The following is a 20,473-nucleotide window of genomic DNA, read 5'->3' as shown; positions in this document are numbered from 1 at the left end:
CTCGACCAAATAGCCTATGGACATCGCCGAGGACGGCTCAGTCCTCGGCAGACCCAAAGTTCCCCTCCCTGAAAGGAGGGCAGAAACGGTATAGGACCGAAACCAGGACAAAAAATCTAAAATATCCAGGGAAAGCTGCTCTTGCTGCCATTCAATGCTCTGAACCTGACAGAGCTGCAGTTCTTGACTTTTACAACCATCCCCAACGACTTTGAATATGGACTGATGGGACAAGTATCAATTTTGGAAAGATTGACCCTATACGTGGACGAAGGACAATAAACGCAGGCGAATATAAAAGGAAGAAGAAGTAACCCGGTTGGGGGTTGGGAAAAATGGCCAGAAACCTGAGCCTCCCAGCCCACCTCCAGGAGAAAGACTCCAGGGGTGTAGAGAAACTTAAACTCACACGAACACCGCGAAAACCCACCGCCTGTTAACCAGGGTCTAGCCTTTCAAACCCACGCTCTACAAATGATATTGTTAGGGGTCTTTTTACGTGCGAACCCGACACTGTTACGGTCCGTCACGAATCGCGTCCTTACAATTGGCGCCGTCTGTGGGAAAGGCTTGTGTGTTGGTATGGGAAGTGGGTCGATAGAGTTTCTTCGTTATATCTAACCGTCGGTTATAGAGTCCTAGCATAAAGTTCTGTTAGGAACTACGTTTCTTGACTAGGGGCTGGGTTGAGGAACTAACTCCCTTGAAGCCAAGGTCCCCTGTAGAGAGTAGACTAAGCACCTGGTAACGTTAACCGTATGGATAAACTCTAGGGGCTTGGCCGAGGAGCTAACTCCCCTAAAGCCAAGATCCCGCGCAAAGAGAAAACTAGGTTTTGGACAGAACCAAGGCATTGCATGGTCCACCGGACTCAAGCCTCTGGGGAAACCAACTACCTGGATGTGGAAAACTAGGTTTTGGACAGAACCAAGGCATTGCATGGTCCGGACCAGCTCGGAGAAACCAACTACCTGGTGTGGAAACTAGGTTTTGGACAGAACCAAGGGCATTGCACGTCCACCGGACTTCAAGCTTGGGGCAAACAACTACCTGGTGTGAAAACTAGGTTTTGGACAGACACCAAGGATTGCATGGTCCGGACCAAGCTCGGAGAAACAACTACCTGGTGTGGAAAACTAGGTTTGGACAGAACCAAGGCATTGCATGGTCCACCGGCACTCAAGCTCTGGGAAACTACCTGGATGTGGAAGAACTAGGTTTGGACAGAACAGGTTGCATGTCCACGGACCCAGCTGCAGGAGAAACCAACTACGGTGTTGGAAAACTAGGTTTTGGACAGAACCAGGCATTGGCATGGTCCACGGACAAGCTCAGGGAGAACCAACTACCTGGATGTGGAAACTAGGTTTTGGACGAACAGGCATTGCAGGTCCACCGGACTCAAGCTTGGGGAAACCAACTACCTGGATGTGGAAACTAGGTTTTGGACAGAACCAAGGCATTGCATGGTCCACGGACCCAAGCCTCAGGAGAAACCAACTACCTGGATGTGGAAAACTAGGTTTTGGACAGAACCAAGGCATTGCATGGTCTTCGGACCCAAGCCTCAGGGGAAACCAACTACCTGGATGCAAGGAAAACTAAGTTTTTGGACAGAACCAAGGCATTGCAAAGTCCTCGGACTCCAGCCTGTGGGGAAACCAACTACTTGGATGAGGAACCAACTATTTAAAGAAAAAACTATGGCCCGTAGATCTCGAAATCCCTCCGAAGAGAACTCCGCGTCAGCAGACGAGTTAATACCTTGATTGCGCGGATTCCTCGGTCTACCCTCGGATCCCCAGTATCAAAGGGGTTGACGCGATACGGCGCAACATATTACCCCAAAAGCACAACCAAAGTCCCTCGCTACTTAGCTACCCTTTCAGACGAATTATTTAGAGATTATCGTTCTCGGACATTGGTCTAGCATGCATCGCGTATTACTCAGCGCTTATCCCGGTTAGTTTCAAGAATTTGATTTATTGAAAGTTACCATTGTTATACTTGATAATATTTGTGAGGTTAAATTAGTAGGAACCCGTGTTAAAGCATTTTTTCTGCCTGGAATATCCTTAAGGGCAAGCTTGCATTTAATATTCATGCATAAAGTAGTTGTTACGAAGAAGAAAGATATGTAGGGAGAAATAGACACATATTTTATTAAGACAAAGGAACAGTACAGTGTACAATGAAAAGCTGAAGCAAGCTTACACAAGCTTACACAAGCCTACACTAAAACTGGCTACATAAGTAAAGAAAAATACAAGCGAGCGGAGAGAAGGCCGTGGGGACAGCTCAGAAGAGAGGTTGGCTACTGCGCCAAGTTATTGTCCAAGGAAACTATTCCTCGACACCTCTGCATGCCCATAACTCAGGCAGCCAAAGAACCTGACCTCAGGCTAACACCATCTACAGAAAAGGTGCTAGGAGCTTGAGGTTGGGAAGCCCCCACAAAAATTTGCCTGCTACAAGGCAGACAGTGCTGATGGTGGAAATTCCTTCTCTGGACATACCGAAAAACTGGCATGACCAGAACCTGCTTCGGATTTTGGCTAAAAGAGGGAAGAGAACCCTCTCCCCTATGACAAAATGGAATGCTCCCTTGAACTTGCACCTCCTTGGCCCGTACCCCCCTACTCTGAGTCTCGGGGGGACATGACGCCTTAGTAGCGGAGGGAGCTCCTTCTTCCCAAGCCCTGCCTTAAGCATGATGAACTAAGGGAGGAGTCTGAAGGATTTGTGTGTGGATAGAGCAACTTTCTCTCCTATTTATGTTAAAGGATAAGGTGGTAACATTTAATTCGCGCAGCATCCCAAGGAACACTACAGACAAAACGTCTCTGGCTCGACTTCCAACATCATCTGCAACCCTGGGGTTAAAAGAGTCTCGAGAAGGTGCACCTCGAACACTGGGACGCCAAAAGGTACCGCGTGATCAAAGGTTATGAAAACACCTCTTGATTTATGGGCCCAGTAAATTCGCGGCCCAGGCCCGTTCAGCATATGGGCCCAGGGACAGAACCAAGGCCTTGTATGGTCCTCGGACTCAAGCCTATGGGGAAACCAAGCACGAAAAGTTATAAAAATAGCAAGTTTTTGGGCAGAACCAAGGCCTTGTATGGTCCTCGGACTCAAGCCTATGGGGAAACCAAGCACGAAAAGTTATAAAAATAACAAGTTTTTGGGCAGAACCAAGGCCTTGTATGGTCCTCGGACTCAAGCCTATGGGGAAACCAAGCACGAAAAGTTATAAAAATAACAAGTTTTTGGGCAGAACCAAGGCCTTGTATGGTCCTCGGACTCAAGCCTATGGGGAAACCAAGCACGAAAAGTTATAAAAATAACAAGTTTTTGGGCAGAACCAAGGCCTTGTATGGTCCTCGGACTCAAGCCTATGGGGAAACCAAGCACGAAAAGTTATAAAAATAACAAGTTTTTGGGCAGAACCAAGGCCTTGTATGGTCCTCGGACTCAAGCCTATGGGGAAACCAAGCACGAAAAGTTATAAAAATAACAAGTTTTTGGGCAGAACCAAGGCCTTGTATGGTCCTCGGACTCAAGCCTATGGGAAAATCAAATACTTGGACAAGAAAAGGTTTGAATCTCATAAAGAAGGGTTATTTGGTAGAAATGTAAGGTCACTTCATCCACGGCTTACACGCCATAAAATGTTAAGGCCATTAAAGGCGTAAGGAAGGGGGAGGAACGCCCCAGCGCTTAGTCATATAAGAGGGCCGCCCATCTGGTGGGTGATATATCTTCAAATAGTTATCCCTTACATGACATCAAGCCTTCGTTTTTCACCTTGGCTGACATTGGGTAAGTATTACTCTTCATTGATCGGCCTTATTAGGCCAAGCATTTCTATTAAAGTTAGGGCGACATCATTTTATTATCAAATATTTTGGTCTTATTCGTCATCGATCTAGATGCTATATTATTGTGCCGAGCAGCGCTTGCAGATTTATGAAAACATAGAGACATAACATGTGAAATAAGGTAGACAACAATTTTTATTAATATAAAAAATCATTACAACATACAAAAAGGGGCTCAAACGAGCCTATACAAAATATAAACTGCCTAAGCAACCATTACATCTGTAGTACAGAAAAGTAAACTGTCAAGCATCTTTTAAACTCGTCTTCAAAGTTTCTCCAATCTCTGCCTCATTGCTGCTCATACCGAGAGAGGGACTCACCTTAAAAAAAAGAGAATGAACGAAGAAGAAGGAAATAGTAAGGAAGAAATCAATGACGAAGGTGGAGGGGATGAATAAAGAAGATGGAGGACATGAGTAAAGAAGGAGGAGAAGAAGAGAGAGAGATGAAGAGACAAAGAGAGGAACAAAAGATAGAAAAGAAACAGCACCAGGGCGGAACTGGTGCTGGGAAGACTATAAGAAGAGGGGGGGGGAGGGCACCAAGGAGCAAAAGAGGGAGAAGCAGAAGCACTTAGCCCCTGCCTCCGCCCTGACTCCTAACACGCCGGTGCCATGTTAGGTACGCTCGTGAGGAGCCGGATGGTAACGATCTTGGGTGTTCTCGACTCAGTCACGTCGAAAGTTTGACGTGACGAGTCCCTGCTTCGGATTTTGACGGAAAGAAGGATGAGGTTGATTTTGAGTCTTCGCCATCCTTGTCCCGATCGAGCCATGATAAGCTTCATCGGAACGTGGCGTTTTTGGGAGGGGTGGGGCTTTTGCATTCCTTGTTGTTATGGTCAAAGTATTTTACGACTAAGTGTATAAACCGGCGAGTAAACCGAATCTCAAGGGAGGCTAAGTATTCCAGAGTCGCAGGAGGATGAAAAGGGATTTTTGGTAAAAACAATAACCTTCTCCTGCCCTACTTATACAAAGGGCGGAGCGGAGGGCATTTAATAGGTTCAGATCTCCGAAGGAATCAGCGAACCCAAACACGCCGGTTCCACTTCTCCACCCCATCAAAATAAACCGTCGAATTAAAGTAACCTCGCGAATAGTGATTATTAAAGGCACGTTTTGGAATACCCAAGCGGTAAGAGCGCATCAAGCGCGAAATCAAAAGGCTACCTCATAGACCGGCGCGTTTCTTGGACAAATGAGAAGCCGCCAGCATCATTAAAGGGCCAAACTGATTGGGCCATAGGAAGAGATTTGGCATTACCAAAACCCCCCTTTCCAACCAAGAGGTTGGACAGCCGGGTTTTGAGGGGCTATTGTGGGGCCCAAACGGTTTACGGGCCGGGCCCATCTACCTGGGGAAAATCCGACGGCCCAAGCCGAGGAGGGCTATGGCCCAAACTCGACCAAATAGCCTATGGACATCGCCGAGGACGGCTCAGTCCTCGGCAGACCCAAAGTTCCCCCCCTGAAAGGAGGGCAGAAACGGTATAGGACCGAGACCAGGACAAAAAATCTAAAATATCCCGGGAAAGCTGCTCTTACTGCCATTCAATGCTCTGAACCTGACAGAGCTGCAGTTCCTGACTTTTACAACCACCCCCAACGACTTTGAAAATGGACTGATGGGACAAGTATCAATTTTGGAAAGATTGACCCTATACGTGGACGAAGGACAATAAACGCAGGCGAATATAAAAGGAAAAAGAAGTAACCTGAAAGGGGGTTGGGAAAAAGGGCCAGAAACCTGAGCCTCCCAGCCCACCTCCAGGAGAAAGACTCCAGGGGTGTAGAGAAACTTAAGCTCACACGAACACCGCGAAAACCCACCGCCTGTCAACCAGGGCCTAGCCTTTCAAACCCACGCTCTACAAATGATATTGCTAGGGGCCTTTTTACGTGCGAACCCGACACTGTTACGGTCCGTCACGAATCGCGTCCTTACAATAATTATTATAAAAATTGAAAAACTAGATAGAAGTACAACTATTCTATACAATATTCTTCTTGGTGAAAAATTCAATTAGTATTTTTATGTAAAAAAATTAAGACATGCAAGTACATAAACAAAAGATAACAAGCGCTCAAATAATTCTTTGGGTGAAAATGTAACACATCACTCAAAACTTAAAATCTCAAACTTTTAACTTTGGATCTCAGGCATCAAACAAGCAAATTAAAATACTAAACACATATAAGTCCAGTGATTATTTTAAACTTAAAATTTTTTGAGTAAATTTTCAAATTGAAATGACTGATTTAATATTTTGGAAGGCCAAATATAAATTTTATGTATATAATATTTTAAACATATATATTTATATATATGCTAATTTAAAAAAAAAAAAATATTGGGAGTGTAGTCTCCCAAGCTTCACACATTTTCTTCCGATTAAAGGCTTTAATAATTAAACTAATCAAAATACAAGTCAAATTTGTTTATTATGGTTGTAACAAATTAGTAAATTACTACTGTGAAAAAAAAGCTGAAAAAAAGTTGAGTAAGAGACACTAATTTTGGCACAATTACAACTTGTCACATAATAAATTTTGGTTGGTTAAAGTGTGCCAATGAATCACGTGAAACATATATTTATCAATCAAAACGCACCATATAGTAAGTTATAGCACAAAATTATATCAAAGTTAGTGTACCAGCATTACTCAAAAAAGTTGTATCACTCGCACTGTCAACACAGTCTCTCATTGCACTATAATAAGGTCCATTTCATGGGTGCCACTTGTAACAACAATACAGCCATTCTAGACCCTTCAAATCCTATCCCCTCCGCACGTGTCAACCATTCACCATCCTGATATTTTCTCTACCCCACTCCTCCTTAAAATCCCTCTTCGCTTCCACATTATCTTCACAACCTCAGACAGTCTCACACACACAAACAGATCCTAAAACGCTCTGTCGTTTGTTAATCTCATTGAAAATGGCAACCATGGCTTCCACTCTCACCTCCAAGCCTCAAACCCTCGCTTTCTTCGACTCCTCTTCCTTCCATGGCACCCCTTTGGCCCCACCTTCTTCTCTCCGTGTCCATCAACCCGCCAAATCTTCCGTGGCCCCACATGCAATCTCCATGTCCGCCTCTCCTCCGCCGTACGATCTTAAAGGGTTCGCCTTCGAGCCCATCAAGGAGTCCATCGTCTCACGCGAGATGACACGTAGGTACATGACTGACATGATCACCTACGCCGATACCGATGTGGTCGTGGTCGGTGCTGGCTCAGCTGGTCTCTCATGCGCTTATGAACTGAGCAAGAACCCATCCGTACAAGTGGCCATAATCGAGCAATCTGTGAGCCCTGGTGGCGGTGCATGGCTCGGTGGTCAGCTCTTCTCTGCTATGGTACGTGAATCTCAACATATCATTTTGCATGCTTTGGTTTAAGAGTGAAAATGATAAACGAATCCCAAGTATTCTTTTTATCGGTTTATATTGGGTTATTGGAGGTATATAGATTAAGAAAGATACGATTTTTATTTAGTTTTAATTTATTTGCTTATGGCTCTTTTGGGTGGTCCTTTTTGAATAATGGGCATGATGCAATTTTTATTTAGTTTTAAATTGATTTGTTTATGGTTTGTTTATCCGATTGTTTATGTTAAAGAAGGGGTAGGTGGGCCCATCTCAGTAGGAACTGTCTAGAAAAGAGCTTTGAATAAAGAGATGGGATTCACGAGCTAAACTAACCAGAACGAGACTATTAATTACTACTTAATTGTGTGTGTCGCTTTATGTTAATGTTTGGCAAGCGAGTAATGCTATCGGACACTAAAATTTTCATAATTTTTGTTCGCAATTGTTGATCTGGCAAGTTGTGACTGAAGCAACGTTGTCTTTACACTAGCCAATCACTTGCACCACTTTGCCATCTCATGTGAAAAAGGTTCTTGAAATTTTGTGTCACTAATAAATGGACATGGAGAGAAGAAAGTCAGAAAGAAGAGGCAAAAATTTAATTGCTTATGATGTTTTGTTATCAAGGGAAGAAGGAAAATTTTCCTTTCCTTTTTACTTCTCTTGAATTTGCTGGTGAAAGGAAAAAGAAAAGAAAGAAAAGGATTGAATAATGATATTTATAAAAAAAAAAAAAAACCATGTGAAGTTATTATTCAAATATTTAAGTGAAGTGTGTAGCTGATTATATTACTCAAATAAAATCTGTCCCCCAAATTTATACTGTTATAATTTATGAAAGATTTTAGATTTAATTTTTCACTAAAATTTTCTAAATAGGTTGTTCGCAAGCCTGCTCATCTCTTCCTTGACGAGCTTGAAATTGAGTACGATGAGCAAGACAACTATGTTGTGATCAAACACGCTGCTCTCTTCACCTCAACCATCATGAGCAAGCTCTTGGCTCGCCCCAATGTCAAGCTCTTCAATGCGGTGGCAGCCGAGGACTTAATTGTGAAAGAAGGAAGAGTTGGTGGGGTGGTGACCAACTGGGCCTTGGTGTCCATGAACCACGACACACAGTCATGCATGGACCCCAATGTCATGGAGGCTAAGGTGGTAGTGAGCTCATGTGGGCACGACGGGCCATTTGGGGCCACTGGGGTCAAGAGGCTCAAGAGCATTGGGATGATTGACAGCGTACCTGGAATGAAGGCACTGGATATGAACACAGCTGAGGATGCCATTGTGAGGCTTACTAGGGAAATTGTGCCTGGGATGATTGTTACTGGGATGGAAGTGGCTGAGATTGATGGAGCGCCAAGAATGGTATGTTATTTCTTTTATATATTCTGTGTCTATAAGCTTATAACATTCAGAATTGATACTCATCTTATCCTTGTTGCATATGGATGCCATGTTCTAAGTAATGAAAGGAGAAGATGGGATATAATGCAAATAGTTGTAGTCCTAAGTACATAATTGCAGAAGGCCTTTTTTGTTCTTATTTCTTTTAGATATTTTGTTACTAATGTAATGGTATGAGAAAGAAATGATGGGGAGGCTTGACCCTTTAAGACAATTATGGAGGTAGTGAAGAGAGAAAGAGAGAATATATAAAGGCAATTACATTGGACCCAACTTAATATTGACAACCTCAATGATAGAGGGCGCGGACCCAACAGCAATTAGAGAGATATGTGTCTTTTTCAGTGATGGAAATGCCACTAGCTAGGAAGAGCAAAAAGATTGCCTGCAATATTGATGAAAGTGATTTATTTGTAATTGCAATTTCTTTTTGGTAATGCAGGGACCCACATTTGGTGCCATGATGATCTCAGGGCAGAAAGCTGCCCACTTGGCCTTGAAGGCACTGGGACTTCCCAACGCTCTGGATGCAGAAGCCATCCACCCGGAGTTGATTCTAGCTGCCGCAGATTCTGCAGAAATTGCAGAAGCCTAGAATCAAATTTTAGAGTTTTTAATAATAAAAAAAATATATGTGCCGGAATAAAATACAGTTCATAGGAATGAGTTTGTGGTGTGGTGGAGTGAGGATGATGTTTATATGGTGGGCTTTTCTTCTTTTGGTACTTTATGGCTTTGGAACTTTTAATGCTAGCATTTAGCATTTAGCTTTATTTACTTCTTGTATGCATCTCGCTTGGCTAGAGACAAAAGTGTTATTTTCTGGATAGTCCTTGGCCATCTTCTCCTTTTTCCTTTTCAATGATTTGGACCTTCTCCTTCGTGTGCTAGATGGTCCCATGATTTGTGCTAGAAATCATACAGTTTAGGTTTTGCAGGAACAGTACACATGATGAGATAATGGTCATTGATTCATTGTGTTTAGGTGTATGATGCAGTTTGCTTAATGTGTTATAGATGACTCCAAATTAGTGGTTGAGAAAAATCATCCAAAACCGTAATCATCTACAAATAAGAAATTAGAAGCTCAAATTGTCATCAGGGAATAGACTTTGATGTAGAAAGCCTTATAATTTCGTTGAGCCATTATGAGTAAGTACTTTTATGAACTCACCTAGTCATCGGTTACCTGTTACCTGTAGTTTCAGTGCTAATCCTAATGATTGAGAGCAATTAAACTTTTGGAGAGGGTTTTTGCTCCGTATCATCCTCTACGGTTTTTTAAAATGGGAGTCAAGGCGAATGGGTGAGAATTATGGAGTCCAAATCTTCTATACCACTTTTTGTGTACCATTTTATGTTCCACCAATCACTACTTGACATGTATTCATTTTACTTTCCTTATAAAATTACTGAAGTTTAAAATGGAAAGCAATCATATATTTGGTAAGTAGTAATTGGTGGAACATAGAGTAGTACACAAAAAGTGGTATAGAAGATTTGGACTCAGAATTATGAGGGGAAAGTCGAGCAGCAGTAGGATCAGCTTTACTGCTCGGTGGACCCACATTAATTCACAAGCGCATCCAATTGAAGATTGACTCAACCTTAACAAATCTAAACAAAATCTCAACGTAAAATAAAGGAAAAAAAAATTATCATGAGATGTGTCAACGAAGAAGTGCAAATGGATGGGGAAGGGAGTACCTAAACCATTAGTTTATCAACATAGCGGTGGCTCTCGAAATATTTTTGAAATAATTTGAGTATATTAGCATCACCCAAAATAATAATAATAATAATAAAAGCACTTAAATATCTCTAGAAATATTTTTGAAATAATTTGAGTATATTAGCGTCACCAAAAAAAAAAAAAAAAAAGCACTTAAATATCACTAAGAAACTTAAAATGCTATGTGAAGATGGTAAGATTTAGTCTGGTGGGCCTATCTTAATGGGCCTGACGGATAGGTACTGTTTGGTCTGTGTAAAGCGGGACCCACGCTCCCTAAAGGCCCATCATGGACAGACATAGTAAGGGCCCATAGCCCGAAATCTCTATTGCCTGGAAAAGCCTTAAGATCCAATAAGGGAAATGGTATCAGAGTCCCACATTGGAAAGATCTGGAGGTCAAGAAGAAAAGCCACCTCTCCACTGCTATAAAAGGAGTAACTTTCACGCAAATCAAGGTAAGATTAATTGACCCTCTCTAACGCCTTTAAAAAATAACTCAAGGGACGGAATTCTAACTTGACCTTCGGAGAACTTTTGGCCGGCACCACACCGGTGCTCTCTAAGGGTTTTTCTCCCGTTCGTTCTTGTTGTGCAGGTTCGTTGACTCGCGAGTACAGTGCGACTCATTGGTGACAATTCTCAACGTCATCAGTTGGCGCCGTCTGTGGGGAAGAACGAGAGACGTATAGTACTTCGTAGATTCCCAGACAAAAGAGTTACATGGTACTCACTCGCTCAATGGCAACCACGAATGACGTTCAGGAAGAAGCCCCTACGACGGCCCTTGAGAGACAGGTCAGGACGCTCGCCGCAGCCGTAGAGCGCCTCACCAAGCAAAACCACGACCTACAAGAGCAGCTGAACCAAAAGAATGCCGTGGTCAGTAACCAAGGAGCGGATCAAGAGGGGAACAGCGCCGAAAGGAGAAATCAGGACGGACCACAGGGGAGTAACGCCCCGAGCAAACCAGTAAGACGGGACATAAGCATCCCTTCCCCGACGGACACTGCTCCACAATCCATCATCGCGGAGATGCAGGCGATGAAGGAGCAGATGGATGTGATGATGAGCGCTCTCAAGGGGCGAGTGTCAAGTGATCTTGACGACCTTGTCAACCGGACTGACTCACCATTCACAGCAGCTGTTAACTCCTTCCCCCTGCCAAATAAGTTCCGTATGCCAAGTATGGATAGTTACGACGGAGTCAAGGACCCTCTAGATCACCTAGAGACCTTCAAGACCCTGATGCACCTTCAGGGAGTGGCAGACGCGATTATGTGCAGGGCCTTTCCTACAACCCTGAAGGGCGCAGCAAGGATTTGGTTCAGCCGGATAGCGCCCAACTCCATCAGCACCTTCAAGGAGCTAAGCGCTCAATTTACTACGCATTTCATCGGAGGACATCGGTACAAGAAATCCACGGCTTGTTTGATGAATATCAAGCAACGGGAAGAGGAGACGTTAAGGGCCTACATATCACGCTTCAACAAAGAAGCACTCTCGATCGACGAAGCCGACGACAAGATATTGGTAGCAGCATTCACAAACGGACTAAAGGGGGGTAAGTTTTTGTTCTCCCTATACAAAAACGACCCCAAGACCATGTCGGAGGTCCTTTACAGGGCCACCAAATATATGAACGCTGAAGACGCACTATTATCGCGAGAAGATAGGCCCAAGAAAAGAGACCGACAGGAGGATTCTCGACAAGACCAAGGGCGGAAGAAAGGAAGGATGGGAGACCGAAGGGAGGACAGACGTCCAAAACCCATGGGCGGAAGGTTCGCGAGTTTCACCCCTCTAAACGCGCCGATTGACCAAGTCCTAATGCAGATTAAGGACGAAGGGTCCCTGACGTTCCCAGGAAAGCTGAAGAGTGACCCCAGCAAAAGGCCTAGAGACAAATATTGCCGCTTTCATCGTGACCACGGCCACGACACGGCCGATTGCTACGACTTGAAGCAGCAAATCGAAGCACTTATCCGACAAGGGAAGCTGCAGAAGTTCGTCAACAAGGGGAGAACGGATCAACCCCCACAGGAACAACACCTCCGTCGAGAAAACGAGCGACCAAGACCCCCAATTGGAGACATAAGAATGATAGTCGGAGGGACTGCTGCGGCCGGATCGTCAAAGAAGGCTCGCAAAACATACCTTCGGACGGTACAGAATGTCCAGTTGACGAGCAGAATGCCAAGGATAGCAAACGGAGAAGAACCTATTGTTGGGTTCACGGAAGAGGATGCACGGCGCCTACACCATCCACACGACGATGCCCTCGTCGTCAGCGTGCGGACAGGAGACTACAACGTCCACCGAGTGTTGATCGACAACGGCAGTTCGGCCGACATATTGTACTATCCGGCATTCCAGCAGATGAGGATTGATAGGGACCTGCTAATACCGACAGACGCCCCGCTCGTTGGTTTTGGAGGGAGTAAGGTATTCCCTCTGGGCTCAGTAACGTTACGGGTGACAGTAGGAGATTACCCCCAACAAATCACCAGGAACGTGACATTCTTGGTGGTCGATTGCTCGTCCGCCTACAATGCCATTCTTGGACGACCTACGCTCAACACGTGGAAGGCGTCAACATCAACTTACGCCCTAATGGTCAGGTTCCCAACGGAATATGGGGTAGGAGAGCTACGCGGAAGCCAAGTTGCCGCACGAGAATGCTACGTCGCTATGATGGAGATGCAAGACCAAATCCAGGCCTTGAACATAGAAGAGCACCGAACGGTGGCGGAACCGACAGAGAAGCTGGAGGAGATAACTCTTGACAGTTCCAATCCGGACAGAACAACCAAGATCGGAACGCTTGCCAAACCCGGAATCCGTCAAGAGCTAGTAGCTTTCCTGAGGAGCAATAAGGATGTGTTCGCCTGGAGCCATGACGATATGCCGGGAATCGATCCCTCCGTCATGGTACACAAATTGAATGTATTACCCTCGTTTCCACCCGTCCGACAAAAGAAGAGAGTGTTCGCAACGGAACGGGACCAAGCAATAGCGGAGGAGGTCCGCAAACTCCAAGAGGCAAGCCTCATCAGGGAAGTCTACTATCCCGATTGGCTGGCGAATGTGGTAATGGTAAAGAAAGCGAGCGGCAAGTGGCGCATGTGCGTGGATTTCACCGATCTTAACAAAGCGTGCCCTAAAGATAGCTATCCCCTTCCAAGAGTCGACGTCCTAGTAGACTCGACGGCTCAACACCAGTTACTAAGCTTCATGGACGCTTTCTCGGGTTACAATCAGATCCGCATGCACGAGGCCGATCAGGAAAAGACTTCGTTCGTAACCAGCCAAGGACTATTCTGCTACAAAGTAATGCCATTCGGCCTGAAGAATGCGGGGGCAACATACCAAAGGCTAATGAACAAGATGTTCGCGCAGCAGATCGGGAGGAATGTTCAAGTCTATGTCGACGACATGCTTGTGAAGAGCCGGAAGGAGGAAGACCACCTCGAAGATCTTAAGGAAACGTTCGGTACGCTACGATCCTACAACATGAAACTCAATCCGGGAAAATGCGCATTCGGCGTAACGGCAGGCAAATTCCTAGGCTTCATGGTATCCCAGAGAGGGATTGAGGCTAACCCGGACAAAATCCGAGCCATATTAGAAATGGCACCCCCGCGAAATGTGAAGGAGATACAAAGCCTTAACGGCAAGATAGCGGCGTTAAATAGATTCGTGTCGAGAGCCACGGACAAGTGCCTGCCCTTTTTTCGCACATTAAAGAAATCCTTCGAGTGGACGGACGAGTGTCAGCGAGCGTTCGAGGAGTTAAAGGCATACCTATCTTCACCACCCCTATTGAGTCCCTCGCAACCTGGCGAAGAACTTTTCCTCTACTTGGCAGTCTCATCTGTCGCCGTCAGCGCTGCTTTAATTAGAGAAGAGGATAATGCACAGAAGCCTGTATACTACGCCAGCCGGGCGCTCCGCGGCGCCGAAGAAAGATACCAACCTATGGAGAAACTCGCTTTCGCATTGATAACGGCGGCTCGCAAGCTGAAACCTTACTTTCAAGCCCATACCATGAATGTAATGACCGACAAGCCCTTGCGAAGGGCACTGAGTAATCCCGAAGCCGCGGGTCGACTGACGTTGTGGGCAATAGAATTGAGTGAGTTTGACATCAAGTACCGTCCGCGTGTAGCCATCAAAGGACAAGCTGTAGCCGACTTCATAGCAGAGTTTACGCGAGACGAGGACAAGGGGGCAGAAGAACCCCCCAAATGGAGCATCTACACCGACGGGTCCTCCAATCGGCGAATTGGAGGGGCCGGCATAGTGTTGCTGTCACCAGAAGGAGACAAGATCGAATGTATGGTCCGTCTCGACTTTCCCATTACCAACAATGAAGCAGAGTACGAAGCAGTGGCGGCAGGACTCGACCTGGCAAAAGCCGCCGGAGCGGAAAGTGTAGCCGTTCATTGCGACTCGCAGGTCGTGACCAATCAAGTAAACGGAGAGTATGAATGTAAGGGGGAAAGGCTAAAGAGATATCTTGATCAAGTGAAGGCGAGAATCAACGGGCTAAAAGCGACGGTCGTCCAAATCCCCAGAGGAGAGAATGAGCTCGCCGATCGCCTAGCCAAAGCCGCTTCAGCAGAACATGTGACGACACCGGGTAATGTACTTTCCTTTGTTCAAGTCTTCCCACTAATAGACCCCGACAATATGCAGGAGATACGCTCCGAAAGAAACTGGACTACACAGATAACTTCATACTTGAAGGACGGGTTACTGCCCCAAGAGAAGGAGGCAGCGAGGAAATTAAAAGTCCAAGCGGCGAGATTCGTCTTGATAAAAGACATTCTTTACAAGAGGGGTTTCTCCCGTCCTTACCTAAGATGCCTCGGGGTTGAAGAGGCAGACTACGTAATGAGGGAAGTACACGAAGGGATATGCGGGAACCATTCTGGGTCGCGGTCGTTAGTGCACAAACTGGTACGAGCTGGGTACTACTGGCCGACCATGCAGAAGGATGCCGAGTCTTACGTTAAAAGCTGCGACAAATGCCAGCGGTTCAGCAATTTTATCGGACAGCCGGCTGAGGAGCTCACACCCATGACGGCTCCATGGCCGTTCGCTCAATGGGGACTGGATATCATGGGGCCTTTCCCAACGGCGGTAAGGCAGCTCAAGTTCTTGGTAGTGGGTATTGACTACTTCACAAAATGGGTAGAAGCGGAAGCCTTGGCCACCATCACAGAAAAGAACATTAGAAGTTTTGTCTGGCGGTCCATCGTATGCAAGTTTGGTATTCCTAGAGTCCTTGTCTCGGACAACGGGAGGCAGTTCGACAACGGCCACTTCAGGGATTTCTGCACACAGCTAGGAATAAAAAACCACTACTCATCACCCGCCCATCCTCAGGCCAATGGCCAGGTTGAAGTCACGAACCGATCCCTGCTAAAGATTATCAAGACTCGGCTCGAGGGGGCAAAGGGGATATGGCCCGAAGAATTACCGAGCATACTTTGGGCGTACAGGACGACGGCTAGGACTCCGACAGGAGAGACGCCATTCCGACTGACATACGGGAATGAGGCGGTCATCCCCGCAGAAGTTGGCCTCACAAGTTACAGGGTTCATAACCATGATAAAGGCAGGAACGACGAATCAATGAGGCTACAGCTGGACCTGATAGATGAGGTAAGGTCGGCCGCGGAGCAAAGGATCGCAAGATACCAGGAACGCATGGCCAGACATTACAACTCCAGGGTCCGACACAGAGACTTCCAAGTGGGAGACCTGGTACTCAGAAGGGTCATGGGTGCAGCTAGAGACCCTACACAGGGAAAGCTCGGCCCCAACTGGGAAGGACCTTACCGAGTCACGGCATGGAAAAGGAAAGGAACATACCACCTGGAGACTACAGAGGGGGAGAAGCTACTGCATCCATGGAATGCGGAGCATTTGAGGAAATACTACCAGTGATAGTAACACGGCGAACGGCAACCAATTTTCCATTTGGCTTTTTATTAACTATTTATAAGTTTTCTTTAACATGTGTTTCTTTGCTACAATCCAGTCGTGCCTTTTTTAAGCCCAAGGGGGCAGGCACTTTTCCTTTACGCAATTAGAAACAAGTATGATCTTCTGTCTACTTTGATATCACTACAATTGTCCTCAAATTGAACGGATGCTAGTTAAAAGTCCACAAAGTGGACGGATCACCCAAAACGGTGAGAATAATATAAGTCCACAAAGTGGACGGACCTACGTAATTCAATACTTCCATAAGTTCGAGGTATTTATGCCACTAAGTGGACGGATCATCTAAAACTACATGTCCGTAAATTGGACGGTTCAGCCAAAACGGTGGGAAAATTACATACATAAATAAAGCGGACGGCTCCAAAACGCCCACGAGGTGGACGGACAACATGACTATATAAGTCAGCAACAGCTTTTAAAGTGGACGGATCAACAGATTAGCTTATGCAAATCAACACTTAAAATCAAACATTGTTCAATACGCCACTAAGTGGACGGATCACCTAAACCGGTGAATAATTCTACATGTCCGTCAAAGTGGACGGTTAATACGCCACTAAGTGGACGGATCACCTAAACAGGTGAATAATTCTACATGTCCGTAAAAGTGGACGGTTAATACGTCACTAAGTGGACGGATCACCTAAAACGGTGAATAATTCTACGCGTCCGTAAAAGTAGACGGTCTATACGCCACAATGTGGACGGGTAACCTAAAACGGTAAATAATTCTACATGTCCACGAAATGGACGGATCATCAAAACGGTGAGTATTTAAACAAGTCCACAAGTTGGACGATATGGCCTCCACAAAGTGGACGGACCTACGTAATTCAATACTTCCATAAGTTCGAGGTATTTATGCCACTAAGTGGACGGATCATCTAAAACGGTGAATAATTCTACATGTCCATAAATTGGACGGTTCAACCAAAACGGTGGGAAAATTACATACATAAATAAAGCGGACGGCTCCAAAACGCCCACGAGGTGGACGGACAACATGACTATAAGTCAGCAACAGCTTTTAAAGTGGACGGATCAACAGATTAGCTTATGCAAATCAACACTTAAAATCAAACATTGTTCAATACAAAATCAAACTTTAAACAAACCGTCTACAAATAATTAACTGTATATAAAAGGGAGACGGATCCTCCTAAACAATTACATGGGTTACTCTGCTTTCTTGGGGTCGGCAACAGCGACCTCATTCGGCAGAGCGGACTCTCCGTCACCCTGAGCTGCTTCTTCCCCAAAGAGGTCCTCCGTATTTTCGGAGGCGACGGGCAGGGCAGAAGTCTGATCTTGATCAGTAAGTGTTATCATGGACACGTCCAGATCTGGGTAGGTCTTTTTTATCTGACGGAGCGCATCGTCAAAGCCTTGAAGGAACGATCCTCCCAGCTCCTTCAACAAGGACTCGGAGTTGCGATATTCGCTGACGGCGTCGTCCTTTGCATGACGGAGCTTTTTCTTCAGATCTTTCACCTCGTCCGCTCTGCTCTTCAAGACCTTCCCAGCTTCTTCCGTCTTCTGTTCAAGCTCCTTTCTTGTATTCTCAGACAGTTCAAATTTCTGCTCCATGGTGGACTTCCACTTGTGCAGCTGGCTAAGCTCTTCTTCCGTCTTCCCAAGTTTTGACCGTACCCGTTCCAGAGCCGCTTCACGGTTGAGGCAACGGTCCATCAAGCCCTTCATCATAACCAAGGACTGAAATAAAGAAAATTAGAAGTGTTAAAAATGAAACTAGAAAGTGAACGGACATACACTGAAGGATAATGAAAAGTTACCTGTCCGACGGCAAATAACCCCGTCTCTCCCATCGCCTCCGTCGAGTGATTCCCCAGATCCTCATAGTCCTCTGCAGAAAGTATGGACGTAAGCTTTTCCAAAGCGAACTTCGAATCATCACGAAGAAGGGGAGGGGGCTTCTCCTCGCTGACGGGTGGAGCATGCATTAGGCCCTTACCGGCCCCCTGTTTAACTTGGTTGACGGCCTTAGGGCCCTCAGCCATCAAGCCCACGATGGGCTCCATTGACACCTTTGGCTGCTTGTGTGGACGGTCGGACTTTGGTGGCTGCTTCCTCTTGCCCGATGACCCCGGCACACTGGGAACAACGATCTCACCCGTCTTCTTTTGCTCGACGGCTAGAGATTTTATCATGGCTCTTCTCTTGGCGTCGTCCATTTCTGCAATACAGGACGGATGATGATGTTCTCTCAAAAGTAAAATTTCAATTTCAAGGGTAAAAGTAGACGGACTCACGTTTGTGTATTCTTTCGTCGTAAGCAATGGCCTCACGGGTAGGTTCTGGACCGTCACAATACCAGTGTATTGTCTTTGGATTCACTAACTTGGCCCAGGTCCTTTCGTCCGGCTTAGCTTTTCTACAAACCTTTTCAAGGAAACTAAATTCCTCGAGGCTAACCTGCGGGCGCCCTCTACCTGCAAAGAGAGACGGTCAAAATACGCACATAATAGAGGACGGGTGTATAAAAAAGGAACAAGCAAGACGGGTGCATACGCGCTTGGTTTATTATCCCCCAAGTTGTATCGACGGGCATGTACTCCGTCTCTCCTGGACGGTTCATCCACCTGTCACCCTCCAGGAAGAAATAGCGACTCTTCCAGTCTCTATTTGAGTCTGGGGTCTCAAAGATGACCTTCAACAAGGGACTTCGACTAGCAAAACGGTACAACCCCCTTGATCTATCAATCTCATCTGGACGGTAACAGTGAAGAAATTCACGGACCGTCAGTCTCCTTTCTCCATTCGACATTGCGCCATAAAGAATCTCCATTGCTATGAAGACCCTCCAGGCGTTTGGAGAAATCTGGGTGACGGACAGTCCCAGGTAATGCAAGAGTTCCCTATGGAGTGTAGAGAGCGGGAACCGAAGTCCAGCCTTCAACACCTGCTCGTACACTCCAACACCTTCTACTCCGTCATAATAACATCTCTCCGACACGTAGGGAAGACGGATTGGGATGTAATCTGGTATCTGAAAATTTGTTCTAAAGGTACTGAAATGTCTCTCCCGGATGACGGATGTGAACCTATGCACTGTCCACTCTGGTAACATGATGAACTGCCTTAGTCCATCAGCACCTACGACGGACTCCAGTGCTTGATTCCCGTCAGCAGGACCCTCTATCTCAATTTTCTCCACATCCTCACTTGTTGAGGACGAAGAGGATGCAGACGGACTCCTATCTTCGCCTGGACTATCTTGGTCTTTATGACCGGACGGGTATACATTCTCGTATTCCGTCCCGTCACGAACCACCGATTGGTTACTTGACGCACTAGACATTTCCTACAATTAATGATGAAACCTAAGACTTGACGGGTTTAAAAACATTGACGGGTATATTAAGCCTAACAATAATGCTTGGTCGAAAATGTAACTTGAATATGAAATTAAAGTAAATACTTACCACACCTGACGGAGTAATGCTGACGGTTGTGGTAATTGGTGGTTACCAGTGCTCGACGGACTTCTCTGACAAGGTTGACGGTTCTCTCTGACAGACGTTTTCTGTTTGGAAATGCGAAAATGAGAGATTGAGACGCCTCATATATATAGGAGATGCACGGAAGACGAAGCGACGCTTCGATCCTATACAACGGCCAGTCAGAGATTGACACGTGGCATGCTAATAAATGCTAACCTGTCTGCTCGCATCAGTAGATGGTAACCGTCGACTAGATGAAACCGTCTGAAACTGCAAGATACCCGTCATCCTATCTGACGGTTAAAGATCTGAAACCGTCATACAATCTGACGGTTGTGTCCGCCTATTACTTTAAATCTTCTGTTTCACGGATCCATTCCGTCATTAAAGTACCCGTCATGCCCCTACATTAGGATCGTCACCCCATTGATCCTTGGAACAGACGGACCATTGGGGTGAAGGGGGCAACTGAAGATGGTAAGATTTAGTCTGGTGGGCCTATCTTAATGGGCCTGACGGATAGGTACTGTTTGGTCTGTGTAAAGCGGGACCCACGCTCCCTAAAGGCCCATCATGGACAGACATAGTAAGGGCCCAT

General features: G+C 45.8%; 2 protein-coding genes across 2 annotated transcripts; one reads left to right on the top strand and one right to left on the bottom strand.

Moving 5' to 3' along the window:
* The first annotated feature begins 6,732 nt into the window (after positions 1-6,732).
* LOC115956545 (thiamine thiazole synthase, chloroplastic-like) lies at positions 6,733-9,496 on the top strand. The gene is made up of 3 exons (XM_031074888.1): positions 6,733-7,248; positions 8,140-8,628; positions 9,110-9,496. Exons 1-3 carry the CDS (start codon positions 6,829-6,831, stop codon positions 9,260-9,262), a joined length of 1,062 nt encoding a protein of 353 aa, XP_030930748.1. The 5' UTR covers positions 6,733-6,828; the 3' UTR covers positions 9,263-9,496.
* Positions 9,497-17,484: 7,988 nt separating this feature from the next.
* On the bottom strand, positions 17,485-19,566 carry LOC115955014. Its single transcript, XM_031073038.1, has 4 exons — positions 18,944-19,566; positions 18,685-18,864; positions 18,208-18,608; positions 17,485-18,127 (listed from the first exon to the last, which is right to left on the bottom strand). The coding sequence occupies exons 1-4, from the start codon at positions 19,500-19,502 to the stop codon at positions 17,591-17,593; spliced, it is 1,677 nt and encodes a 558-aa protein (XP_030928898.1). The 5' UTR covers positions 19,503-19,566; the 3' UTR covers positions 17,485-17,590.
* Between the last annotated feature and the right edge of the window lie 907 nt (positions 19,567-20,473).

This window comes from Quercus lobata, chromosome 8 (genome assembly GCF_001633185.2).
Source record: "Quercus lobata isolate SW786 chromosome 8, ValleyOak3.0 Primary Assembly, whole genome shotgun sequence".
NCBI classification, from domain to species: Eukaryota; Viridiplantae; Streptophyta; class Magnoliopsida; order Fagales; family Fagaceae; genus Quercus; species Quercus lobata.
This window is presented reverse-complemented; position numbering and strand designations above follow the sequence as displayed.

Bases quoted from the DNA above. Each gene is read 5' to 3' on its own strand.
- LOC115956545 (XM_031074888.1), top strand. From the start codon at position 6,829: ATGGCAACCATGGCTTCCACTCTCACCTCCAAGCCTCAAACCCTCGCT. The intron at 7,249-8,139 runs GTACGTGAATCT...TTTTCTAAATAG, and splicing joins GTCAGCTCTTCTCTGCTATG to GTTGTTCGCAAGCCTGCTCA. The intron at 8,629-9,109 runs GTATGTTATTTC...TTGGTAATGCAG, and splicing joins TTGATGGAGCGCCAAGAATG to GGACCCACATTTGGTGCCAT.
- LOC115955014 (XM_031073038.1), bottom strand. From the start codon at position 19,502: ATGTTACCAGAGTGGACAGTGCATAGGTTCACATCCGTCATCCGGGAG. The intron at 18,865-18,943 runs GTATGCACCCGT...CTCTCTTTGCAG, and splicing joins GGGGATAATAAACCAAGCGC to GTAGAGGGCGCCCGCAGGTT. The intron at 18,609-18,684 runs GTGAGTCCGTCT...CCTGTATTGCAG, and splicing joins CGACGAAAGAATACACAAAC to AAATGGACGACGCCAAGAGA.